The sequence below is a fragment of the Mustela nigripes genome, chromosome 14 (genome assembly GCF_022355385.1).
Source record: "Mustela nigripes isolate SB6536 chromosome 14, MUSNIG.SB6536, whole genome shotgun sequence".
Classification (NCBI taxonomy): Eukaryota; Metazoa; Chordata; class Mammalia; order Carnivora; family Mustelidae; genus Mustela; species Mustela nigripes.
The window spans coordinates 42,151,680-42,178,890 of record NC_081570.1 but is presented as its reverse complement, the minus strand read 5'-3'; the positions used below and the strand labels follow the sequence as shown (position 1 = coordinate 42,178,890).

The 27,211-nt window shown below is 41.5% G+C and overlaps 1 protein-coding gene across 1 annotated transcript in view; it reads right to left on the bottom strand.

The window, feature by feature from the left end:
- Positions 1-5,228: 5,228 nt before the first annotated feature.
- Positions 5,229-27,211, bottom strand: part of ZYG11B (zyg-11 family member B, cell cycle regulator) — a 90,552-nt gene continuing 68,569 nt past the window's right edge. Inside the window, exon 14 of the mRNA XM_059374760.1 lies at positions 5,229-10,149. Coding sequence (XP_059230743.1) covers positions 9,959-10,149 — 191 coding nt within the window. The 3' untranslated portion in view covers positions 5,229-9,958. The remainder of the gene's footprint in view (positions 10,150-27,211) is intronic.

The window sequence follows — 27,211 nt, the reverse complement described above, 5'->3', positions numbered from 1 at the left end:
AGCAAGTCTTTGTTTCTTTCTGGGCATCAAAGAAAGACAAAAATGAGCTATTAACATTTGTGGTTTACCCATATCTATGTCTGTAAGCTTTGGTTTATTTCTCCCATTATAGTGATCAGCAATAAAACTTTTATTATGGAAAAAGCATGCCTAGGAAATGAAGGAACTAGAATCACAGAGGGGTACAAAGTGTCAGCAACCCTAAACAGGAAAGGTTTAAATTGGGTTTGAGATTGTCCTTAAAGGTTAAATTGGATTTTCCCTCTTTATAGCACAGTGATTAAGAGCATAGATTTTTTTTTTTTTTTTAAAGATTTTATTTATTTATTTGAGAGAGAGACAGTGAGAGAGAACATGAGCGAGGAGAAGGTCAGAGGGAGAAGCAGACTCCCCATGGAGCTGGGAGCCCGATGTGGGACTCGATCCCGGGACTCCAGGATCATGACCTGAGCCGAAGGCAGTCGTCTAACCAACTGAGCCACCCAGGCGCCCCAAGAGCATAGATTTCAGAGCCTGACAGACCTGAGTCTTACTGTGATTCTTATGCCTAATAGCTTGTGATCTTGGCAAAATTATTTAATACCTCACGATTTCTGCATCCATAAAATGGAATGATTATCATCTTGACAAGGTTGTTGCAAGGCTTAGCTGAGAATATAGACATAAAAAGGCTTAGCATAGTGCTTGCCTTGATATACTTTCTGGTTATATTGGAATTTCAAGTCAACCATTGGAATCTATCAAGTAACTAGTAGTATTTGAAATTATAGATCCCCTACAATTGCACTTGCCACATAGTGCTAATTGATTGCCCCAAATCCTAGACTATTGTTGGTTTATACTCATAGGTCTTTAAAGGGGAAAAGTCTTTAAAACCATTGCTAATAGCCACAAACAATGTGATTTTATTTCATGAACCGTTTCAGAGGGCTTTTGATTATAATTATACCTTTGCCTTCACATTGAAAAACATCAGTACTACTAATACTTTACAAAGTAGCCAACGTTCTACCAATAGTGGGGACACTAGTATCAAAACAGTATTTAGGGTTTTTTTAATATTTTAATTTTTTAAATAAATATATAATGTATTATTAGCCCCAGGAGTACAGGTCTGTGAATTGCCAGGTTTACACACTTCACAGCACTCACCATAGCACATACCCTCCCTAATGTCCCTAACCCCATCACCCCCTCCCTACTCCCCTCCCCTCACCCCCCCTCAGTTTGTTTAGTGAGATTAAGAGTCTTATGGTTTCTGGCGCCTGGGTGGTTCAGTGGGTTAAGCCGCTGCCTTCGGCTCGGGTCCTGATCTCCGGGTCCTGGGATCGAGTTCCGCGTTGGGCTCTCTGCTCAGCAGGGAGCCTGCTTCCTCCTCTCTCTCTCTCTGCCTGCCTCTCTGCCTACTTGTGATGTCTCTCTGTCAAATAAATAAATAAGCTTAAAAAAAAAAAAGAGTCTTATGGTTTGTCTCCAAAACTGTATCTAGGTTTAATCTACAAGTTCCTCTATGTTTGACCTCTTTAGGCTTCCTTTCATCTGTAAGATTGGGGATAATTACCTTCTCTTGCAAAATCTTAGAGGGTTAAACGCAGCACTTGGCTCATTATTATAATATCCGCAGTTTTGAAGTTTTTTTTTTTTTAATTTATGTGAGAGAGAGCATGAGCAAGGAGAAAGTCAGAGGGAGAAGCAGACTCCCTGTGGAGCTGGGAGCCCGATGCGGGACTCGATCCAAGGACTCCGGGATCATGACCTGAGCCAAAGGCAGTCGTCCAACCAACTGAGCCACCCAGGGGGTCCCTGAAGTGTTTTGTTTAAGGCTGAACTGATGAGACAGAGAATTAGGTAGAAAATACGTTTGGTAACTCCTTAATACCCATATTCAAATATGACAATCACAATGCATATGTAACTGAAAATGGTTCCTTTTATAATGTATATTACTGGGAAGTGACAGGAGATCTAATTTTTTTGTTTGTTTGTTTGCTTTAAGTGATTTCTGTGCCCAACGTGTGGGCTCAAACTTTATTTATTTATTTATTTATTAAGATTTTATTTATTTATTTGACAGAGAGAGGTCACAAGTAGGCAGAGAGGCAGGCAGAGAGAGAGGAAGGGAAGCAGGCCCCCTGCTGAGCAGAGAGCCAGATGCGGGACTCCATCCCAGGACCCTGAGATCATGACCTGAGCGGAAGGCAGCGGCTTAACCCACTGAGCCACCCAGGTGCTCTCAAACTTTTGATCAAGAGTTGCTTGCTCCACTCTTGGGGCACCTGGGTGGCTCAGTCTGTTGAGCGTCTGCCTTCGGCGCTGGTCATGATTTCAGGGTCCTGGGATGGAGCCCCACATTGGGCTCTCTGCTCAGCAGGGAGCCTGCTTCTCTCTGCGTCTCTGCTACTTATGATTCTGTCTCTCTCTGTCAAATAAATAAATAAAATATTTAAAAAGAAAAAAGTTGCTTGCTCCACTCTCTGAGCCAGCCAGGCACCTGCACAAAGGTTTTTTTTTTTTATTTTTGGGTCTTACATTCACATCCCAGTCTAGGAAGGATACTCAGGAGAGATGGTCTTTGACTGAGATGACTCAGTCTTTGACTGAGATGACTGACAAGATGATTTTAAACAGGTGTCCTGCTGAATGCATGGGAGTAAGCCATTTTATTTGCAGCATCTGGCTACTAGTGTCATTTTTCCAAACCTGTTGCAAAGGCTTAGAGCTCCCTGTGGGTAGTCCTACCCTACGATTTACTCTTTCATAGGCAGGAGCCTGTGTAAAGGCTGAATTCTGAGATTGCATTAGAATCTAAAATTATGATTAATGTGAATGCTCAGTTTCTAGCATTCATCCCCTCCTCCCAATTCCAGGAGTTATGCAGTTAGTCAGATCAGTTCACTGGACTCCTGAAATGCAGAAATGCAGATTAAGAATAGAGAATAGGAGATGGAAGGGTAATGGGGAGGAAAGAAGAATTTAGTCAAGAGAGATTGGGTTAATCTACATAATAAAAACTGTGCCAATGGGTGAGGGAGGGGGAAGAGTGAAGGACTTTTAAATGTTTCCTTTTTGGAATGTTGGCTCTATAGGGCTCATCCACTTATCTGGTTAAGTATTAGCCAGAAGTATTTTTCCGCAGTATGAATGGCCCATAGTAATGCCATATCGCTATTGAGTGAATTATTGGACAGATAACAAGTTAAAACTAGTAATTATTAGGGCGCTTTGGTGGCTCAGTGGGTTAAGTCTCTGTCTTCGGCTCAGGTCATGATCTCAGGGTTTTGGGATTGAGTCCCACATTGGGCTCTCTGCTCAGTGGGGAACCTGCTTCTCCCCCCCACCCCACACCTGCTGCTCTGCCTACTTATGATCTCTCTGTGTCAAATAAATAAAATATTTAAAATATCCTAATTATTATAAAAATTGTAGTAAAACTTAAAAACAAACAAACCCTGTCACCCTAACACAGCTAACCTTATGTTTGTGTATTAGTGAAGCAATACTATTTGTAGTGGCCATTCATTAACAATTCTATAGCAGGGGCGCCTGGGTGGCTCAGTGGGTTAAACCTCTGCCTTCAGCTCGGGTCATGATCTCAGGGTACTGGGATGAGCCACATTGGGCTCTCTGCTCAGCGGGGAGCCTGCTTCCCCCTCTCTCTGCCTGCCTCTCTGCCTACTTGTGATCTGTCAAATAAATAAATAAAATCTTAAAACAAAACAAACAAAAAAACAATTCTATAGCATTTAAACACTAATGCTTAGAACACCTCCTCAGGGACAATCTCTATTTCTCTCACCATTTGGTGCACATTATTTTCTGTACCATTCATTTGATGCTTAATCACATAATGCTAAGAAATCTCATACTATTATGTAACAATATGGTAGGGAAGAGAGGCCCACTGGATTGGAAGTTGGAAATAAGAACTATAAGGCAGAGGTGCCTGGGTGGCTCAGTGGGTTAAAGCCTCTGCCTTGGGCTTAGGTCATGATCCCAGGGTCCTGGGATCTAGCCCCACATAGGGCTTTCTGCTCAGCAGGGGGCCTGCTTCCTCTTCTCTCTGCCTCTCTGCCTACTTGTGATCTCGGTCTGTCAAACAAATAAATAAAAATCTAAAACAACAACAAAAAAACTATAGGGCAGAGTCTGTCACTGACTTGCTGTGTGACCAGCAAGCTCATTTTATCTAAGACTACATTTCCTCAACTACAAAATGAGTTTCTGAAACTAAAATAACTAAGGATTCTTCCTGGCTATAGGGTTCTTATACTTTGTTTTTGGTAATCTCCCTCATTAAATGTACTTAATATACATAAAATCAGTTAATTATCTCAATAGTTGTGTGAATGGATGTCAAACCAGATATTATGCTCTCTAGGAAGTCTTTTTTTTTTTTTTTTAAGATTTTATTTATTCATTTGAAAGGCAGAGATTACAAGTAGGCAGAGAGGCAGGCAGAGAGAGAGAGGAGGAAGCAGGCTCCCCGCTGAGCAGAGAGCCCGATGCGGGGCTCGATGCGGGGCTCGATCTCAGGACTCTGAGACCATGACCTGAGCCGAAGGCAGAGGCTTTAACCCACTGAGCCACCCAGGCGCCCCGTCTCTAGGAAGTCTTGTTGGGCTGTGTAATTGGTCCCCACTTTGGATTAAGTGGAATCTCCATGCCTCTATAATGAGCACTTTGGACTGGTCTGTGATACAATGTTAAGTAATATTTATTTATTTATTTATTTATTTATTTTAAAGATTTTACTTATTTGTCAGAGAGAGAGAGGGGGAGAGAGAGCAAGCACAGGCAGACAGAATGGCAGACAGAGGCAGAGGGAGAAGCAGGCTCCCTGCCGAGCAAGGAGCCTGATGTGGGACTCGATCCCAGGATGCTGAGCTGAAGGCAGCTGCTTAACCAACTGAGCCACACAGGCGTCCCAATAATATTTATATGTTTAATATTTCTTCTCCACAAAACTATAAGTTCCCTGAGCGACTTATATAAATTCCAAAACTTTAATAGTATCTACCGTATGTATTTAATGAAATGAATAGAGTTCCAATACTAGAAACTTCTGCAGTACAACCACTGGTAAGCAACTATTACAAGTCAATAACCAAAGAATCTAAATCTTTTTTTTTTTAATTTATTTTCATTTATTTATTTTTTTCAGGAATCTAAATCTTGTATTAGATTTAAAGGAAATGTCTAGGAATAAAGTAGACAAGACACACTTTACATAAAATTTATAACATTTATTTAGGCAAAAAAAAAAAAAAATTCCCCAACAAAACTCTGTACACACACATTAATACCTAAGTGATGTCCTGATTTAAAATATAGCATGATTCATGTATAGAACACTCCCACTCATCTGGCCACAGTGAGAACAGTGCCTTCAGTTCAGATAACTGAGAGCCCTTAAAATGAACACATTACACTTCCCAATGAATTTTTCATATCCTTTGAAAGGAGTTCAACTCTTCCATCAGAATTCAAACAAAAGATAGCTTTTCTCTCACAAGTCCATGGGAATTTGACAGTGGGAAATCTACAAAAGTCAAGGATTTTAAAATTTTATTCTTACAGATTATCTGAGTATAAATCTTGACATTAACATCATCCCATTTTTAAAGAAAAAAATGCTCCCAAGAATTTCTTGCTTTTATGAAAGTATGTCTCAGCTTTCATTAGCTAAGTAGCTTCTTGCTTCTAAGCTGATTAAAATAATCTTAAAAGAACCCATTTGAACAGTTTTCTCAAAATTAAGTTCAAAATTAAGCACATACTATTAATGAACTAGATTTATGACTTCACAGAATAATTTTGATCAATGTGGATTTTCTAAGTATTCTTAATAGCCATTCTATCTTGCTCTAAAGTTTGGTTGTGCCATCCAAACAAACTTAAATTCATCCAGAGAAATGAGAAGTAGCACTGTTTTTCCCATAATTTACCCCCAAAAACTGGTGATGGGAGAAATAGGCAGAGAAAGCTCTTTCTCAGGCTACCAATCAGTTAACATACAATGTCTTAGATTAAGATCTGAAAACTAATGAATGCATAATTAGGAGTGTACCGTGTCATGCAAAGTCTATGAGATACTTAAAAAAAGCAATTACTCATTAAAAGCACATTCAGCAAATTCCTATTATACTGTTATTCTCATCACTGGATGAAGGCTGGATTTGCATTATTTCTAAAATAGTGTATGAGTTGACACTAAAAATGAAAAATGTGTCAATACAAAGCAAATGGTAAAGATTAAACATCCAACATCCACACAGTCACTTGAAACTGCTACAATGGATTTGAGAGGGAAACTAAGTTTTGCAAACTGCTCTGTAAGCTGTCCTGGTATACACTACTCTGAAGCCCTACCCATATAAGGTTCCTAAACAAGTTACATACAGATAAAAAAGTGCCCACATCAGCTGGTATTATGATACTGCCTTTTACTTAGACTTTTAATAATACTGTTTATTCTGTAATAAAAGTTGCACAATGACCAAATAGTGTAAACACACCAGTAGAGGGCAGAAGAGGGGTAGGTTTTGACACACACGAAACTAAGTTTGTTTTCCCTGCTACTCATGACCTCTTTTCAACCTTGGGGCCGGTGGCTGCACGCTGTTCTATGGGCAGTGATGCACTTTGAAAACACTAAGCCAAAACCATCGTTCATTAATCTAATCTATCATATCATAATTTAGCACATAAAATATGTTTTCATAAAAATGTGCTCCAAAGGGGTGCCTGGGTGGCTCAGTCGTTAAGTGTCTGCCTTCAGCTCAGGTCATGATCCCAGGGTCCTGGGATGGAGTCCCGCATCAGGCTGCCTACTCACTGAGGCACCTGCTTCTCCCTCTCCCACTCTCCGCGCTTGTGTTTCCTCTCTCTCTCTGTCAAATAAATAAATAAAATCTTAAAAAAAAAAAAAAAATGTGCTCCAAAGAGCTAGAAGATGGTCCAATGCTCTCTTGACACATAGCATAATTAAACATACAGCTAAATGAAAGTGACAAGGGGGAAAAAGGGCCAACTTAAAAGGTTTCAGTAGTAAGAACAACTTTCTAGGCTGGAGAGACTGATGTTTATAAACATGAATCTTTGATTCTTTGGAAGTCTGCAAACAAAAGAAATCATGAAATTAAATCCCTGTAGCACCCTTTTATTGTGATTCACTTCCACTTTGGGTAATTAAGTTGACTATTGCTATCAACTGGCATTTCTGTCCAGGGCTAAAGAGCAGCAATATTTAAGGTCAATTCCTGGAACTGTGGGTCTGACAATTTAAAAAAGCCTCAACTAAGACCAGTAGCCACTGAGTCCTTGGCCAGAGGGTAAATTAACCCCTTATTATTACTTGACTTATGTTTTTTTTTCAACTGCCAACAGGAAAAATGGTTTTTTAGAATTTAAAGATCACAAGCAAAACATACTTGATGGAAAGAACGAGATACCTTATTTTTGCTTTAATTTCAAACCATTTTTGTTTTACTCAGTGATACCAACATGAATCATTATACTCTAAAAAGTCTAATTCCATTTTCTTTGGTAGATCTAAACCTTGCTGCTGCTTGTGGACTGATGGTGCGACATTTTATAATATCTGAGTACACCAGTGATTTCAGTAATGAGTGGTTCAACCCTAGTCTAAGTTGAAACAGCACCTCTAAGCCACTGAAGAGGTAACCCTTGAAGGCACCAAGTACTGTTAACATTCCAGTATACACATGTAAAAGGGAGGCCTAACAGATTCTAACTGTAGACACAGGCCAGATATGCCTCATAATTTCAATATATACAACTATTACATTTTAGCCAGATTCAAGACCTTAGAAACAATTCTGTGCCTTAGATACACAATTTTAAGAACAATCCCAACCACAAAGGCACTGCAATTTTTATATATGGGACGTGACCAATTATTTTGCTTTTAAGTCTAAGAAATATCTGACCATTACCAATGCTCAAAGTAGTAAGTTTAGAATTAACTTTAAGTATTTTTGAGTCTTCATCTATAAAGTTATTCTGAATAATGGAGTTGTTGTTTTCTGTACATTTTTAGCTATTTCTGAAAACAATTTATAAAGATAAAAACCTAAGATTAGCATATAAGGAACATGCACTTTTGTCTTGAACAAGATGTAAGAGAAACTTGAAGCCAAACTTCTCAAACAGGCTTTCCCTTAACTATCCAAGCTAAGAGACCTGGAGATAGTAGTCAACATAGCCAGCAACTTCCAAGCTAGTATAGGCCATCCTATTTTCTACATTTTGCCTTAGACATTAAAATCTGGGAAAAAGGGGGAAAGTTAAAAGAATTTTCCACTTCCTCTGAAATAGACAATCTGTGAAAGTTTATCTTGAGCCTATAAAAATTCCTTAAACCAATTAAGTCAGAAGTAACCCAGAATATGATATGGTTTTTAATACCTAAATACCTATTTTCTTTCAGTTTAAGTTTTCATCCCTGCAAAGGAGTACGAAATAATTCAAGTATGACTTTTGTGACAGTGGTTTGAAATACATATGTCAAAAATGTTATCACCATACTACTAAGCCAGCTCCTTTCTAAATAAAAATGCATCTATATAATCACCATAATTTAAATATACCACTTAAATCTCTACTAAAAACATTCTGGCCATCTATGAAGAAAACACAGTTATCTCAAATTGTCATTAACCTTATTCACAAACTAAAACTGAAAACAGAAATTAAGTTTTGTGGAGACTTCCTACCTCCCAGCTTTCATTATTGACATAATGATAACTGATTCTTTACTATGCTGTAACAGGTATCATAAAGGAAAGGCAATTGTCTAAAAAATAACCCATCAAAAAATATTTCCTTTTTATGCACCGCAACTAGAATCATTACACTTAATAATAGCCTAGTGCTTCTCATTCATTTTTGGCAGTGAGATGTGGACATCTTTCTCCAACATGAGAACATTAAGATACATGTATTTTGAAAGAAAAGAAAATTTAACTTCTTGTGACAAAATTTACTGTTGTTAACTGTCCTTTAACTGAGCCGGTAATACCATGTGTCGTCTCTATTTCACTGAACAAAATGACTTTGAAATAGAGGGAAAAGAACGGTCAGTTTTAACAAGAGACAATTTTATAAAAATTCACATTTCACAACAGTATGACATATAGAGATCCAGACAGTTCTTCTTTAACACAGAATGCTGTAATATTTTACATTATGATGCCTGGGCAAGTATTTCTACAGAGTACCCAGCAGTCTGTGTAGGAAGCAGCAGCCCATGCTCCCAGGAATAAATATGCTCACTGCCTCAGGAGAGGGTTCCAGAAGGATAGCTTGTTCTAGTTTAAAAACTATACTGTAAGGGCAGACCTTTCTCCAGTTCCTAATCTCGTTTCTCTCTTACTAGTTTTCTAATTTATTTTTTTTTTTGCCAACCACCCAGGCTCCAGTCAGTGAGTAGCTTTCCAAGAGGACTCGACTTTCTGTTCTTTCACACTAAGAAGGACATCTTATAAAAGGTACACATACAGAGAATAAAGGCATTTTATACAGAAGCAGTATAAAACTTATAACTGAAGCAGTGCTGGAAATCAGGTTAACAGCTCATCCGAAGCTGCAAATTGATTGGAAGAGACTTTAAGATCAGAAAAGTCTGGCCTAAGGGTTCGTGCAAACTTGATCATAAAACCGTAGAATTTCAAGCACAGGTAACTTCAAACACAGAAAGATGTGGAAAATTTCCTAAAAGGCAATGATGAAGGAAGAGACCCTTCATGCCTCAGAAGTTAAAAATCACAAGACAAATTAGAGACTGTTCACATGGGCAGTACTGTACACCATCAAACCCAAACTGATCTTATGACTCTTGTCATAGAAACCCCTAAAACAGCACAGAGGATAAGATATTCCAAATGAACCTATCATGAAAAGGATTCCTGTGATTCAGTTATCCAACTACCTATGGCTATCAATTTAGTCTAGCCTGGGGCTGCTTTTTACAGGGAGGTGGTCTGCCATGGCGCACAATGTGTTTTTCTAAGCTGTCCAGAATGGCCACAGCGATCTGTTGAACATGGGGATCAGTCTGTTCATGTTCTTTGATGTTGTATAAATGCTGCAATCCTCCTTCCTCAATCAGCATGCTGCAATACCTTGAGGCTGAAAAAGAAAGAGCTTTTCTTACAACACTTAAAAATTATCCCACACACAAAAAAGTTCTTTTTTCACTTAAATCTTAACTGTTTTGTTATAGACCACTAACATATGCTATAGCTTGATAAATACCTCTGTAGTGATGTTATGTCTACACTGCAAGTCCCCACACAATGATTCTCTCATATATATATATAATATATAGATATATCTATATAGAATGGTCTCATATATAGATTATATATATTTCTTAAGAAAATCTTATAAAATCTTTATTTTATTTATTTTTATTTTTATTTTTTTTTTTTTTAAAGATTTTATTTATTTATCAGAAAGAGAGAGGGGGAGAGAGCAAGCACAGGCAGACAGAATGGCAAGCAGAGGCAGAGGGAGAAGCAGGCTCCCCGCTGAGCAAGGAGCCTGATGTGGGACTCGATCCCAGGACACTGGGATCATGACCTGAGCTAAAGGCAGCTGCTTAACCAACTGAGCCACCCAGGCGTCCCAAAATCTTTATTTTTTTAAAAGATTTTATTTATTTATTGGACAGACAAAGATCACAACTAAGCAAAGAGGCATGCAGAGAGAAAGGGAGGGAAGCAGGCTCCCTGATGAGCAGAGAGCCCAATGCAGGGCTTGATCCCAGGACCCTGAGCCGAAGGCAGAGGCTTTAATCCACTGAGTCACCCAGGCACCCCAGATCGTATAAAATCTTAAAAACATTTTTTATCAAATAATAAAACCTTTTTTTTTTTTTTTGTAAAGATTTTATTTATTTATTTGACAGAGAGAGATCACAAGTAGGCAGAGAGGCAGGCAGAGAGAGAGGAGGAAGCAGGCTCCCTGCTGAGCAGAGAGCCCGGCGCGAGACTCGATCCCAGGACCCTGAGATCATGACCCGAGCCGAACGCAGCGGCTTAACCCACTGAGCCACCCAGGCGCCCCAATAAAATCTTTTTTTAAAAAAAGATTTTATTTATTTGACAGACAGAGATCACAAGTAGGCAGGAAACAGGCAGAGAGAGAGGAGGAAGCTGGCTCCCTGCTGAGCAGCGAGCCAGATGAAGGGCTTGATCCCAGGACCCTGGGATCATGACCTGAACAGAAGGCAAAGGCTTTAACCCACTGAGCCACCCAGGCGCCCCTCAAATAATAAAATCTTAAAAAACATTTTTTAGGGGTGCCTGGGTAGCTCAATCATTGGGCATCTGCTTTTGGCTCAGGTCATGACTTCCAGGGTCCTGGGACCAAGTGTTAGATCAGGCTCCCTGCTAGGCCAGGAGCCTGGTTCTCCCTCTCTTGCTCCCCCTGCTTGTGTTCCCTCTCTCTGTCAAATAAACAAATAAAATCTTTAAAAAAAAGTTTTTTTAGTTTTAGTCATATTTATTAAAGTATAATTTATACACAAAAAATATACCCAAATTTAATTTATAATTTGATGGGTTTTGGCAAATGTATACACTTGTGTAACCACCATAATTAGAATATGAAATATTTTTTAAAAAAGTCTCCTTGTGCACCACTGTAGTCATTCTCCTCTGTATCCTAACCCAGGCAAACACTCTTCTAATTTCTTTTTTTTTTTTTTTAAGATTTTATTTATATGACAGAGAGAGATATAGGGAGAGAGGGAATATAATCGGGGGAGTGGGAGAAGGAGAAGCAGGCTGCCTTTGACCAGGGAGCCCGATGCAGGGCTCGATCCCAGAATCCTGGGACCATGGCCTGAGCCAAAGGCAGACACTTAATGACTGAGCCAAGAGCTGCCCCACTTTTCTAATTTCATGATATAGACTACCTCTGGCTGCTCTAAAACTTCATGTAAATAAAATCATACAGTAGGTATTCTTTTGAGTCTGTCTACTTTTGCTGAATATGATGTTTCTGAGAGGGCATCCATATTGTTACACACATATGTATGTAGCAGTTTTAGGGTTTTTTAAAAAGTATTTCTAAGGGCACCTGGGTGGCTCAGTAGGTTAAGCCTCTGCCTCCGGCTCGGGTCATGATCTCAGGGTCCTGTGATGGAGCCCAGTGTTGGGCTCTCTGCTTAACCCTCTCTCTCTGCCTCCCTCTCTGCCTACTTGTGATCTCTGTCTGTTAAATAAATAAATGAAATCTTTAAGAAAAAAAAATAGTATTTTTAAAAATTTCAGTATTAAGTACAAGTATTTTAAGTTAGCATTCCATTGCATTGAATATACTACATATTTTTAATGTTATTGTATTAATGGGCATCTGTTGGATTTTTTTCTCCCAGTGTTTTGTTACAATGACTAAAAATACTATAATCATTCCGGCAAAAGTTTTGAGGAAATACTTAGAAAGCTGGACAAATGCTAAATGTATGCTTAACTTTGTAAGAAATCACCAAACTGTTTCCAGAACTGGTTGTATAATTTTTCAGTCCCATCAGTAATGAATGAGAAAGCTGTTTCACATCCTTGCCAACACTTGTCATCATCCAAATTTTTGTTTATAGGCAGCCTTCTTAGTAGGTGTGAAGTAGTGTCTCATTGTGGTTTTAATTTCTATTTCTCCATGACTAATGATGTTGAGCTTCTTTTCATTTGCTTTTTGGCCATTCATATGCAGTCTTTGTAGAAAGACTATTTAGATCCTTTGCCTACCTTTAAACTGGGTTCTTTTTATTGAGCTGTAAGAGCTCTTTATTTATATGTTCTGAAAACATGCCCCTCATCAGATATATAATTTGCAAATCTACCCAACCATTCTGTAACTTGTCTTTTCACTTTCTTGGTGGTATCCTTTGAAGCACAGAAGTTTTAAAATGTTTTATTAAACCCAATTAAATTAGTCACTTATGCTTTTGGTGTCCTAGGAAGCTATTGCTTAATCTAAGGTTATGGTGATTTATGTCTATGTTCCCTCCTAAAAATTTTATATGCTTATATATAGGTAGATGTGGTTCTTACATTTAGGTCTAGGCCTCATTTGGAGTTAATTTTATTTTGAGGTTTTTTTTTTTTTTTTTAAAGATTTTATTTATTTATTTGACAGAGAGAGATCACAAGTAGGCAGAGAGGCAGGCAGAGAGAGAGAGAGGAGGAAGCAGGCTCCCTGCCGAGCAGAGAGCCCGATGCGGGACTTGATCCCAGGACCCTGAGATCATGACCTGAGCCGAAGGCAGCGGCTTAACCCACTGAGCCACCCAGGCGCCTCTTGAGTTATTTTTATATATGGTATGTGGTAAGCAATCAAGTTCTCTCACATGTGCCTATTCAGTTTTCCCAGCATCATTTGTTGAAAAAACGATTCCTTCCCCATTGAATTGTCTTGGCATCCTTGTGAAAAATCAATTGACCATAAATACATGGATTTATTTCTGGACTTTCAATTCTAGTGCACTGATAAGTTTATCCTAATGCTGTTCAATACCTTTTATGGGTTATTTGCCTTCCATTAATCTTCTTTGGTAAAGGGTCTGTTCAACTCTTTTGCCCATTTTCTTTTTACTTGTTTTGTTTTCTTATTATTAAGTTTTGAGAGTTCTTTTTTTATTTTTTTAAGATTTTATTTATTTATTTGACAGACAGAGATCACAAGCAGGCAGAGAGGCAGAGAGAGAGGGAGGAGGAAGGAGGCTCCCTGCTGAGCAGAGAGCCAGACTCGGGGCCCAATCCCAGGACCCTGGGACCACGACCTGAGCTGAAGGCAGAGGCTTTAACCCACTGAGCCACCTGGGCGCCCCTGTTTTTTAAAAGATTTTATTTATTTGAGAGAGAGAGAGAGAAAGAGAGAGCACACAAGTGGGGGTAGTGGCAGGCAGAGGGAGAAGGAGAAGCAAGCTTCCCGCAGAGCAAAGAGCCCAATGTGGGGCTCAATCCCAGGACCCTGAGCCCAAGTCAGATCCTGACCCCAGGAGCATGACCTGAGCCGAAGTCAGATGCTTAACTGACTGAGCCACCAGGCACCCCTAAGTTTTGAGAGTAATTTTTCTTTCTTTTTTTCTTTAAGGATTTTTTTTTTAAAAGATTTTATTTATTTATTTGACAGGCAGAGATCACAAGTAGGCAGAGAGGCAGGCAGAGAGAGAGGAGGAAGCAGGCTCCCTGCTGAGCAGAGAGCCCGATGCGGGACTCAATCCCAGGACCCTGAGATCATGACCTGAGCTGAAGGCAGCAGCACCCAGGTGCCCTAAGGATTTTTTTTTTTTTTGACAGAGAGAGAGAGAGCACAAGTAGGCAAAGAGGCAGGCAGGGAGAGAGGGGGAAGCAAGCTCCCTGCTGAGCAGAGAGCCCAATGCGGGGCTCCATCCCAGGACCCTGAGATCATGACCTGAGCCGAGGGCAGAGGCTTAACCCACTGAGCCACCCAGGCATCCTTAAGGATATTTATTTATTTATTTCTTTGACAGAGAGAGGGAGAGAGAGCACAAGCAGGGGGAGTGGAAGAGGAAGAAGCAAGCTCCCCATCTGCTTTGGATCCCAGGGCCCTGGGATCATAGCCTGAGCTGAAGGCAGATGCTTCACTGACTGGACTACTCAGGCTCCCTGAAAGTTCTTGGTTTCTTTTTGAGATTTTACTTATTTATTTTGTTTTATTTTATTTATTTATTTATTTTTAAAGATTTTATTTATTTGACAGAAATCACAAGTAGGCAGAGAGGCAAGCAGAGAGCCCGATACGGGACTCGATCTCAGAACCCTGAGATCATGACCTGAGCTGAAGGCAGAGGCTTAACCCACTGAGCCACCCAGGTGCCCCCAAGAGTTGGTCTTTGGACTGAGCCACCAGGCACCTTGTACTTTTTTTTTGCATATAGAGATACAAATGTTGTGGCACCATTTGTTCAAAGATTATCATTTCTTTATTGCATTTGTTTTGAACTTATGTCAAAAATTAATCAGCCATGGGGCGCAAGGGTGGCTCAGTGGGTTAAAGCCTCTGCCTTCGGCTCAGGTCATGGTGCCAGGGTCCTGGGATCAAGCCCGGCATCGTGCTCTCTGCTCAGTGGGAAGCCTTCTTCCCCCTCTCTCTGCCTGCCTCTCTGTGTACTTGTGATCTCTGTCAAATAAATAAACAAAATCTTTTTTTTTTTTTAAGATTTATTTATTTATTTGACAGAGAGAGAGAGATATCACAAATAGGCAGAGAGACAGACAGAGAGAGAGAGATGAGGAGAAGCAGGCTCCCTGCTGAGCAGAGAGCCCAATGCGGGACTCGATCCCAGGCCCCTGGGATCATGACCTGAGCGGAAGGCAGAGGCTTAACCCACTGAGCCACCCAGGCGCCCCAATAAACAAAATCTTTAAAAAAAAAATTAATCAGCCATATATGTACAGGTCTATTTTTGTATTTTCTATCCTGGTCTATTGAACCACATTTGTCTATTTCTATGCCTGGATTTGTAACTGAAGTCTAAAGTGACAGTAGTCTTGAGGGACTGGCCCTTAACCTAGGGGATCTCCAGGTAAATAATGTCAGAATTGAATTCAATTTGTAGAACACTCAATCAGTGTCTGCTAAGAACTGGTGTGTGAAAAAACAGATTAGAATTGGTGTTGGAAGTGGAATTTGTTATAATGGTCCCTGCTCATAAAAACATGTAGTTTTGGGGTGGCTCAGTGGGTTAAGCCTCTGCCTTTGGCTCAGGTCAAGGATCTCAGGGTCCTGGGATTGAGCCCCGCATGGGGCTCTCTGCTCAGTGGGGAGCCTTCTCTCACCCCAGGTCTGCCTCTCTATCTACTTGTGATCTCTCTCTCTCCCTGTCAAATAAATAAAAATCTTTGAGAAAACAAAAAAGCGTGTGTAGTTTGGGAAGAGAAAAGATGAAAGATGGGATGAAAACCCTCTGATTCCCGGGTGGCCAGGTATTCACTACGGTATGGAGTAGTAGCTGTGTTGTAATAGGTTACTAAAGGTAACAGTTGCAAAGGGAATTTAGAAATGGATCTAAACCTGACCAGCACTTGCTTGTGGCAGTGGTTAAGCCAAATTATCAAGATAAAGGTTGACAAAAGGGCCAGGGTTCCTTGGCATGACCCACCAGTGGGAACGCAAGTCTTTTAGATAATAAAGCCAGGTATATTGTTACAAAACCTACAGGTGAAGCCCTATAATTAGATTGAGAGAAAATAAAAATGTAAGGGTTGGCGGAATTATGAAAGTTGGAATGTTTAAACAGGTTTTATGTAAAGAAGTTGTGTTTCCTTTACCTGAATGTTTTATGGGAATGAGTCTGGCTGGGGCACACTTTACCTACCTAGGTATAAAATCAAAATTTGTGGATGAAGTCCTAATGGAGGTTACGGTTAAGAACAGAGGCATTAAAAAAGGGGGGGGGGTAAAACATTGATGGAATTAAACTAAAAGTCTGTAGGAGAACTGGAATGATTAAATAGGCTTTATGTAAAGTTGTTGCATTTCTTTTACCTGATTGTATTATAAGGATGGACAGTTTATTTGAATAGGGAATGTTTCTCCTACCTAACGCTGTAAGACAGAAAGCACCCAAATCTACCCTCAGGCAATGTTAATTAGACATGTTACATGGGTACCAGAAGATTAAGAAAAGCCCATACACAGTGTAGAATACAAGGTGAAGTGCTGGTGGGGACAATTTCTCTGTGCCCTACATGAAGGACAGACTGGGGGTTCTAGCAAAAGCCTTTAAGTGCCTCCCAGAGATGACTATTGGGACCCTGGACTAGAGAACTTCCATTTGAGGGGCAATTACTACTGTTCTATTTGATATTATCTGAAACTACCCTTATGACTGAAAAACAAAAAATGATCTTAAGACCTGAAATATGGCTGGTGTTCTGGGCAATGTCAGAGAAACACTCTAATGGGGATGGCAGTGCTGGGAGAGTTCTACAGTAATATGGAAATGGTTTATATAGGATCATGCTACTTAGGGGGAAGGCAGTGAGGATATGATCATGAGCAGGGAGCCTCTTTCTCCCCAGGACCAACTTTGAAAGTGCACAAAGAGTTGCTAGATTCTTTTTTTTTCTTTTAAACTGATTTTTTTTTTTTTTTTAGATTTTATTTATTTATTTGACAGAGATCACAAGTAGGCAGAGAGGCAGGTAGAGAGAGAGAAAGGGAAGCAGGCTCCCTGCCTCCCGATGTGGGGCTCGATCCCAGGACCCTGGGACCATGACCTGAGCTGAAGGCAGAGGCTTTAACCCACTGAGCCACCCAGGCGCCCGAGAGCTGCTAGATTCTATCATCATTTGGATAGTGCCCTATAGACAGCTTTCTCCTAATCAACAAAGAGCTACTCAGCTTGTGGACAGTAGTTTCAAGGTGAACAGACAATAATATCCTGCTTGAAAGGCCAGCACTGACTGAAAAAGGTAAAAACAAATCAGCTCTGTGGGCTGAACTGCATGGTGCTTTCCCAACAGTGATTAAAAAACTGAAAAAAGTGGGGGGTGCTTGGGTGGCTCGGTCAGTTAAGTGGCTGCCTTCAACTCAGGTCATGGTCCCAGGATCTTGGAATCGAGCCCCGCATCAGGCTCCCTGCTCAGCAGAGAGCCTGCTTCTCCCTCTCCTTGCTGCTCTGCCTACTTGTGCTATTTCTCTGTCAAACAAATAAATAAAATATTTTTTAAAAAGAAATAAAATAAAAAATTGAAAAATGATAAAAAGCCTGTTTGGGTTTTAACTGACTCAAGGGCAGTGGCCAATAGCCTGGCCATATGGTTGGGCACAAGGGCAACAGACACAGGACCATTAAAGGGATGCTCATATGGGACATGGCTATATGGAAATCACTGTGGGAATCTAAGAAGTATATTAAAATAGGACATTTCTATGCCCATCAGAAGAACTCTCTTCCAGGTTCAGAAGATAATTGAGATAGACAAGCAGATATTCCTGTGAACTTGTTCGGGGTGGCCATGTGGGTCCATGAAGTAAGTAGGTATGGTGGTACGACAGCAATGCAGTTATGGGCTGAATCTAGAAATATTCCCCTTGCAATCTTGAGGTACACATTGCCAGTGAGAACTGTTCTATCTGGGGCGCCTGGGTGGCTCAGTGGGTTAAGCCGCTGCCTTCGGCTCAGGTCATGATCTCCGGGTCCTGGGATCGAGTCCCACATTGGGCTCTCTGCTCAGTAAGGAGCCTGCTTCCTCCTCTCTCTCTCTCTGCCTACTTGTGATTTCTCTCTGTCAAATAAATAAATAAAATCTTTAAAAAAAAAAAAAAAAAAAAAAAAGAACTGTTCTATCTGCCAGCAAAATAGAGCCTGCAGTTGGCTACGTGGTAAAGCGGGGAGAAGGCCCTGATCATAGCTGGCAAGTCAGAACAATGCTCATAGCCCTGGGGAGGCAGGGAGCTATAAATGGATCTTGACAGAAACTGACGTTGACCCTGGACGGGGCTTTGCTCAGTCAGTGATAGACGTTAACACTTAGAATGCTATAGAGGAACCAAAACACAAGATATTTCTCCAATATGGACAGCCAACTGCCATTCTTCAGATCAAGGAACATACTTTACAGTGTATAATGCTGATGGAGTTAGGACACACTGCCCCAAAATACATGCTCTAGGTATATTGACTACCTTAAGCTAAAATAGTTTGAGAAAACAGCAGAAGCAGGACGGTCAGTCTGACTTCCCCCCCATCATCCTTCTTCCCTGAAACAGATCATAAAACTCCCATGTGAGAAGTACCCTCCCTAGGTGCCTGAGTGGTGCATTTGGTTGAGTGCATTTGGTTTCAGCTCAAGTTGTGATCTCAGGGTTGTGGGATTGAGCCCCAAGTTGTGCACTGCATGGAGTTTGCTTGTGATTCTTTCTCCCTCTCCCTCTGCCCCCTGCTTGTGCTCTCTAGCTTTCTCTAAAATAAATAAATAAATAAATCTTAAAACAAGAAAAAGAAAAAGTATCCTTTCTGTACTAGGAAGAAGGAAGATATTCTTATCTTCAGAGACTATGAATCTGGGAGCTGGGGAATCTGTATAAACCTTGTTTAACTAACCCTTCTTCTTTTTTTTTTTTTAAAGATTTTATTTATTTATTTGACAGAGAGAGAGATCACAAGTAGGCAGAGAGGAAGGCAGAGAGAGAGAGAGAGAGAGAAGCAGGCTCCCCGCTGAGCAAAGAGCCCGATGGGGGGCTCGATCCCAGGACACTGAGATCATGACCTGAGCTGAAGGCAGCGGCTTAATCCACTGAGCCACCCAGACGCCCCTAACTAACCCTTCTTCTAGTCACTCTTCACCATTCACTACCACTAGCCCAAACATCTATGTCCTGTCAATTTTTCAAAAATTTCTTTCTTTATCTAAAAGGTATAAAATCTTCCTGTTCTGGTCACTTAAGGGCTTCATTCTTTTTTGAAGATTCCCACATATAATTAAAGTTTTAATGAAGTTGGGGTGCCTGGGTAGCTCAGTCAGTTAAGCATCTGAGGTCGTGATCCGAGGGTCGTGAGATCAAGCCCTGTGTGGGACTCCCTCCTCAGTGGGGAATCTGCTTCTCCCTCTGCCCCTTCCCCTCATGTGCTCTCTGTCTCTTTCTCCCAAATAAATAAATAAAATCTAAAATAATAATAATAATAAAGTTTTAATAAACTGTGTATGCTAGGGGCACCTGGGTGGCTCAGTGGGTTAAGCTTCTGCCTTCAGCTCAGGTCATGGTCTCAGGGTCCTGCGGTTGAGCCCCACATTGGGCTCTCTGCTTAGCAGGGAGCCTGCTTTCCCCTCTCTCTCTGCCTACTTGTGATCTCAATCTCTCTGTTAAATAAATAAATAAAATATTAAAAAAAAATTATATTCTGGGGCACCTGGGTGGCTCAGTCAGTTGAGCACCCCACTCTTTTTTTTTTAAAAAAAGATTTTATTTATTTATTTGACAGACAGAGATCACAAGCAGGTAGAGAGGCAGGCAGAGAGAGAGAGAGGAGGAAGCAGGCTCCCTGCTGAGCAGAGAGCCTGATGCGGGACTCGATCCCAGGACCCTGAGATCATGACCCGAGCCGAAGGCAGAGGCTTAACCCTCTGAGCCACCCAGGCACCCCGAGCACCTCACTCTTGATTTCAGCTCAGGTCATGGTCTCAGGGATCTAGCCCCACCTGGGTGCTGCAGTCAGTGGGGAGTCTGCTTAAGCTTCTCTCTCTCCCTCTGCCCCTCCTCCTGACGCACTCTCTAAAATAAGTAATCTTAAAACATTTTTTAAATGTGTATGGTTTTCTTTGTAAATCTGTTTTTGTCAGTTTAATTTTCAGACCCATGTGATCCCTTGAGGTAGCCACCTGGGTCCACAGAATGCGTGGATCTGGGGTACTGCAGCATTGCAGAGACAGGCTGAATCTAGAGAGATTCTTTTTGTAACTCTGAGGCACAAATTGCCAGAGAGTTGAGTAAACTTTTTCCTCCCTTCCAAGGTCCAGCAATTGGCAGAGAGACAGATCTTCCTCAGGGTAACAGTTTCAGTTTCAAAGGATTAGATTGGGCAATTCATATATTGGTTATTTTAAAAAGTAGGGTAGAGGTGAGATACAGGCCTGAGGCGCTGGATTTCATGCCCCCCCGCCTTTTTAAAGAGTTTATGTATTTATTTGACAGACAGAGATCATAAGTAGGCAGAGAGGCAGGCAGAGAGAGAGAGGGGGAAGCAGACTCCCTGCTGAGCAGAGAGCCCAATGCGGGGCTCAATCCCAGGACCCCAAGACCATGACCCGAGCCAAAGACAGAGGCTCTAAACCGCTGAGCCACCTAGGCACCCCGGATTTCATGTCTTTGTGAGAGTATGTTCATGTCCAAAATGAGTGGGGCTAAAGGAGTATCCCCAGGAGATATTCTTCTGTTTTTCTCATAGAGCTAGAGAAGAGGCAGTAGGAAAGGATGCTGTGATGACTATGTAATTCTTGCCAAGGGAGGATACTGTTAAAATGACTATATACATTTCTCCTTCTCCTTCTTCCCATACTACTTAAACTTTAAAAAAATTCCCAACCTGACACAGTGGTCACAGGACCAGGGCTGCAATTCCAAATGGTGAAAGCAGGAATGATTTTTTTTTTTTTAAGATTTTATTTATTTGAGGGGTGCCTGGGCGGCTCAGTGGGTTAAAGCCTCTGCCTTCGGGTCAGGTCATGGTCCCAGGGTCCTGGGATCGAGCCACGCATCGGCCTCTCTGCTCCGTTGAGAGCCTGCTTCCTCCTCTCTCTCTCTGTCTGCCTCTCCGCCTACTTGTGATCTCTGTCTGTTAAATAAATAAAATCTTAAAAAAAATTAAAAAGATTTTATTTATTTGAGAGAGAGAGAGAGAGTGAGAGAGCATGAGAGGGGAGGTCGGAGGTAGAAGCAGACTCCCCATGGAGTTGGGAGCCCGATATGGGACTCTATCCCAAGACTCCGGGATCATGACCTGAGCTGAAGGCAGTCGCTTAACCAACTGAGCCACCCAGGCACCCAGCAGGGATAATTCTTAAGCAAGAAATTGTAACTATGTTGTAAAGAGAATTCCCCAGGGCGTAATGGGGATGGGCTGTGCCTTCATTCCACATGATAGAACTGGGATTAAGTGAATGCAGTTATATTGCCTGGAGGTAAAACAGCCCACAAGTTCTGTGACTTACCTACCCTTACCTCTCTGAATGAGAGCTGACTGAGTGGGAGGGTTACTGCCTGCAAGCTAGACCAACACAGAAGTCAGAACTTACAATCTTCTGAAGGTGGAAAAGTTTGGGTATAAATGAAAAGAAAGAGAAATAGTAGCTAAGGACTGAAATGAACAAATGGGTCATGTCATGAGAGAAATCCAATACAACACTACACTTTGAAAGCAGCTCAGAGCCAACAGATAACTCTTGGCTAAATTTTACCAGCTTCCTGATAACAAATATATGCTTTCACCTTAAGATCACTTCTGCCTTTGGAGTATCTAATATCTAATGGAAGCATGCAAAGCTCAATGGCCTTGCCCTGGCAGAAATTTTCATATGATGTATTAATGACTGAATGGGACTCTCATAATGTACTAGTATCTGTTAACTGTTATGATCCTTTTGTTGTAAAGAATCTGTAAAGAATCAGACTGGGGGGGCGCCTGGGTGGCTCAGTGGGTTAAGCCGCTGCCTTCGGCTCAGGTCATGATCTCAGGGTCCTGGGATCGAGTCCTGCATTGGGCTCTCTGCTCAGCGGGGAGCCTGCTTCCCTCTATCTCCCTCTCTGCCTGCCTCTCCATCTGCTTGTGATCTCTCTCTGTCAAATAAATAAATAAAATCTTAAAAAAAAAAAAAAAGAATCAGACTGGGGTGGCCTGTGGTAGAATAAGAAATATATTCGGTCTTTGTCTCAGGTTCATGGCAGAGCTCCTCAAACCGTTGGAATTTCCCAATAGGAGTATCTTGTCATTACTAGGAGTCCCTTTTGACTACATGCTAATAAGGTGACAGAGTGGAGTCCCTAGCCAGCTTCAGAATGGAGCTGGTCACCAGAAAGACCAAATGATTAGAAGGTTGGACCTTTCAGCCCCACTCTTGGATCCTAGTAAAGGTAAGTGGGGAGGGCACAGGTTAAGCTCTATAAAAACTTTTTAAAGATTTTATTTATTTATTTGACACAGAGAGAGATCACAAATAGCCCAAGAGGCAGGCAGAGAGAGAGGGGTAAGGAGGCTCCCTGCTGAGCAGAGAGCCTGATGTGGGGCTTGATCCCAGGACCCTAAGATCATGACCTGAGCCAAAGGCAAGGCACAGGCTTAACCCCCTGTGTCACCCAGGCACCCCCTATAAAAACTCTTGAACAAGAAGATATGATGAACTTTCATGTTGGTGAATACATCCACATGCCTGGAGGATGGTATACCCCAGTTCTCTAGGGACAGAAGCTCCTGTACTCAGGACACATCTGGAACCCACCCTATGTACCTCTTAATCTGGCTATCCATCTATATCCTTTATAATATCCTTTACGATAAACTGTTAAGTAAATGTTTCTCTGCATTGTGAACTGCTCTAGCAAATTAATCAAACAGAGGAGGGGGTTGTGCAAACCTCCAATTTGGTCCTGGTGTCTGAAGTGGGGATAGCAGCCCTGTGGGACTGTGAGATCTGATGCCATCTCCAGGTAAATATTGTCAGAAATGAATTAAATATGTAAGTCACCTTTTCAGACTTGCTGATAATTAGAGAACTGCTTGGTAAGGTGTGGAAAACACACATCTTAGAGCCACAAAACACTGTCTTGGTTACTGTAGTTTACAGTATACCTTGAAGTCAGGCAGTGTAAGTCCTCCAATTTTGTTCATTTTCCTAAGTTTTTGTTTTGTTTTGCTTTGCGAGAGCAAGTAAGTGAGCAGGGGAAGGGTGGGGAGAAAGAGAATCTTTTTTTTTTTTTTTTTTAAACAGATAAAGGAGGCTAAATTTTATTTCCAGTTTGCAAGAAAAAGAAGTTGCATACATAACCTGCAGTACAAAGGATTTGGCTTCAACATAATGAAGGTCTCTTCCTCTCTCTTTTTCTTTCTTTCTTGACATACAGGAATAATACTGGTTTAACGAGATGAGAAAATATTTTCATGAGAGAGAGAATCTTTTTTTTTAAAGATTGTATTTATTTATTTGACAGAGAGAGAGTAGTCAGAGAGGCAGGAGGAGAGAGATGGGGAAGCAGGCTCCCTTCTGAGCAGAGAGCCCGATATGGGCTCCATCCCAGGACCTGAGCCGAAGGCAGAGGCTTTAACCCACTGAGCCAACCAGGCAACCCTCTTTCTTCTTCTTTTTTTTTTTTTTAAATAAAGATTTTATTTTTTTATTTGACAGAGAGAGAGATCACAAGTAGGCAAAGAGGCAGGGGTAGGGGGGAGCAGGCTCCCTGCTGAGCAAAGAGCCTGATGTTGGGCTCCATCCCAGGACCCTGAGATCATGGCTTGAGCTGAAGGCAGAGGCTTAACCCATGAGCTTCCCAGGTGCCCCACTTCTGGGTCTATTTCAATCGTCCATTTTTTTCCCTCATTATGGGTAATTTTTTCCCCTACTTCTCCCCTCATCTAGTTGTAAAGGCCTATTTAGCCAGAGCGGCCCCACCCTGGTTGAACAGCAATTTTGTGGTTATGCAGTAAAGCTTAAATTGACCCTGCCCGCCCAGGGGAACTTACTTAAAAGCAAGTCCGGGAAGCCAGTCCCAGGTAACAAAGCCCAAATACAAGGGTGGGTCAGGTCAGGTGGAGATAACGCCCAAATGCAGGGATGAGTCGGGTCAGGGAGAGACATCCAATCAGTGAAGCGCACACACTGTATCCCTAGCTACCAAGAGTGTGGGCCCTGCCTTTTGGGTGCCAATTCTGACTAAGGTGATAGGCTAGTTCAAATAGCTACTATGGGGTGAACTGTAATTCAATTGGCCACCCGTGTGTGATCTAGCATGACTGTGCAGCTTTCTCTGTGTGTTACAATCTCATTCGCCACCTGTGTGTGGCCAGGCCCAACCACATGGCCTTTCCTCTATTAAAGTTGGTCTGTGAGGCAGGGAGGGGTCACCCTCTCTGTAAGGGGCAGCCCCGACGGGTCTGTTTGACTGTCGGTTTGATTCTTTTTTTTTTTTTTTTTAAAAGATTTTATTTATTTATTTGACAGAGATCACAAGTAGGCAGAGAGGCAGGCAGAGAGAGTGAGAGGGAAGCAGGCTGCCTGCTGAGCAGAGAGCCCGATGCGGGACTCAATCCCAGGACCCTGAGATCATGACCTGAGCCGAAGGCAGCGGCTTAACCCACTGAGCCACCCAGGTGCTCCGTCAGTTTGATTCTTGATGCTTGGCGCGAAATAAAGCTTTGCTTGACCTTCACTTTGTATCAGTCTTGCTCCTTTGACCATGGACCCATTACTGGGGGACCTAACACTAGCAACTTTTAAAAAAAGATTCTTTATTTGAGAGAGAGAGACAGAGAGAGTATGTGTGCACATGAGCAGGGGAAGGGCAGAGGAAGAGGGAGAGAAAATCTCAGATCTATGTCCCGCTGAGCATGGAGCCTAACATGGGACTTGACACCCAAGCACCCCCTCATCTAGCTCTTTTTATCAGATACCAAATATGTTGTTGAGTGTCTACAGATTTTGTTGTCTTTTTAAAAAAGAGTACTTAGTTTTTCTCTAGCAGAAAGTTAGTTCCCCACAACTAAATGATCAACTAAATTTCGACAAAGCAGGAAAGAATACCCAAGGGAAAAAAGACAGTCTCTTCAACAAATGGTGTTGAGGGAACAGAAGCAAGCTGAGGACAAAGCAAAACTGACACCCCACTACCCTCCACCCCTATGGGATATATGTGACATTCCTCATGCACTCAGGGCAGCCCTAAAGCTAAGGAAAGGAAAAACAAAGTTAACTAATAGAGATCACCTCCTAAGTCTCCCTCAGTTTACAAATGTCTTAGCAATTTACAAGAACAAAGCATTTCTATCAATGGTCTCACTTCCAGAAGGAAATTCAATATAATTAAATGTCCTTATAATCTGCAGCCCATTGAGAGATACTTGAAGCAGACAAAGTGTAATGTTCCTCAAGGAAGCTCCCAACTATTTTACTGTTAATGACTTACTAGAGGGGTAAACAACCTTAACCTGACAATGGCAAGTCCTCCAGTATCCTATGAGTCTTCTTTAACATATGAAAGTTCTTTCTTGAAACCTCTTTTCCTTACCTCCCCCAACCCCATAGTATATAATCAGCCACTCCTCAGAACCCTGGGGCAGCAGCTCTTTCTGCCCACAGGTCCAGTCCCATGCTTTAATAAACCACCATTCTGCACCAAAGACAGCTCTAGCTTCTTTCTTGGTCACTGGCTCTGGACCTCATGCCACCAAACCTCACCTATATTCTAAAACCACATCAATGTTGGGAAAACTGGACTATTCCTTATACCATACAGAAAAATAAATTCAAAATGGATGAAAGACCTAACTGTGAAGCAGGAAACTATCAGAATCCTAGAGAAGAATACAAGCAACAACCTCTTTGACCTTGGCTGTAGCAACTTCTTACTGGATGTCACTGGAGGCAAGGGCAACAAAAGCAAAAATGAACTGGTGGGACTTAATCAAGGTAAAAGTTTCTGCAAAGTGAAGGAAAAAATCAAGAAAACTAAAAGGCAGCCTATGGACTGGGAAAAGATACTTGCAAATGGCATATCTGATAAAGAGTTAGTATCCAGGGGTGCCTGGGTGACTAGGTCATTTAGAGTCTACCTCTGGCTTGGGTCATGATCTCAGGGTCCTGGGATGGAGCCCTGCTCCGGGCTCCCTGCTCTGGGAGAAGCCTGCTTCTCCCTCTCCTACTCACCCTGCTTGTGTTCCCTCTCTCGTGGTGTCTCTGTCTGTCCAGTAAATCAATAAAAATTTTTTAAAAGATTTTTATTGATTTATTTGACAGAGAGTGAGAGAGGGAACACAAGCAGAGGAAATGGGAGAGGGAGAAGCAGGCTTCCCGCCAAGCAGGGAGCCCGATGGAGGGCTCCATCCCAGGACCCTGGGATCATGACCCGAGCCAAAGGCAGGCGCTTAATGACTGAGCCACCCAGGTGCCCCAATAAGTAAAATCTTAAAAAAAAAAGAAAAAAGAAAAAAGAGTTAGTATCCAAAATCTATAAAGAACTTATCAAACTCAATACCCAAAAAACAAATAATCCAGTTAAGAAATAGGCAGAAGACATGAATAGGCATTAGGGAAATACAAATCAAAACCACGATGAGGTACCACCTCACATCCATCAGAATGGCTAAAATTAAAAACACAGGAATTAAGAGATGTTGGCGAAAATATAGAGAAAGAGGAGCCCTCTTATGCTTTTGATGGGAACGTAAATTGGTGCAGCTACTCTTGAAAACAGTATTGAGGTTCCTCAGAAAGTTAAAAATAGAACTACCCTATGACCAGAAATTGCACTATACTAGGTATTTACCCAAAGGATACAAAAATACATTTTAAGTGGGTTTACATATATCCGGACACGTTTGTAGCAGCATTATTAACAGTAGCCAAACTATGGAAAGAGCCCAGGTGTCCACTGACTAATGAATGGATAAAGAAGATGTGATATATACATACAATGGACTATCACTCAGCCATCAAAAGAATGAAATCTT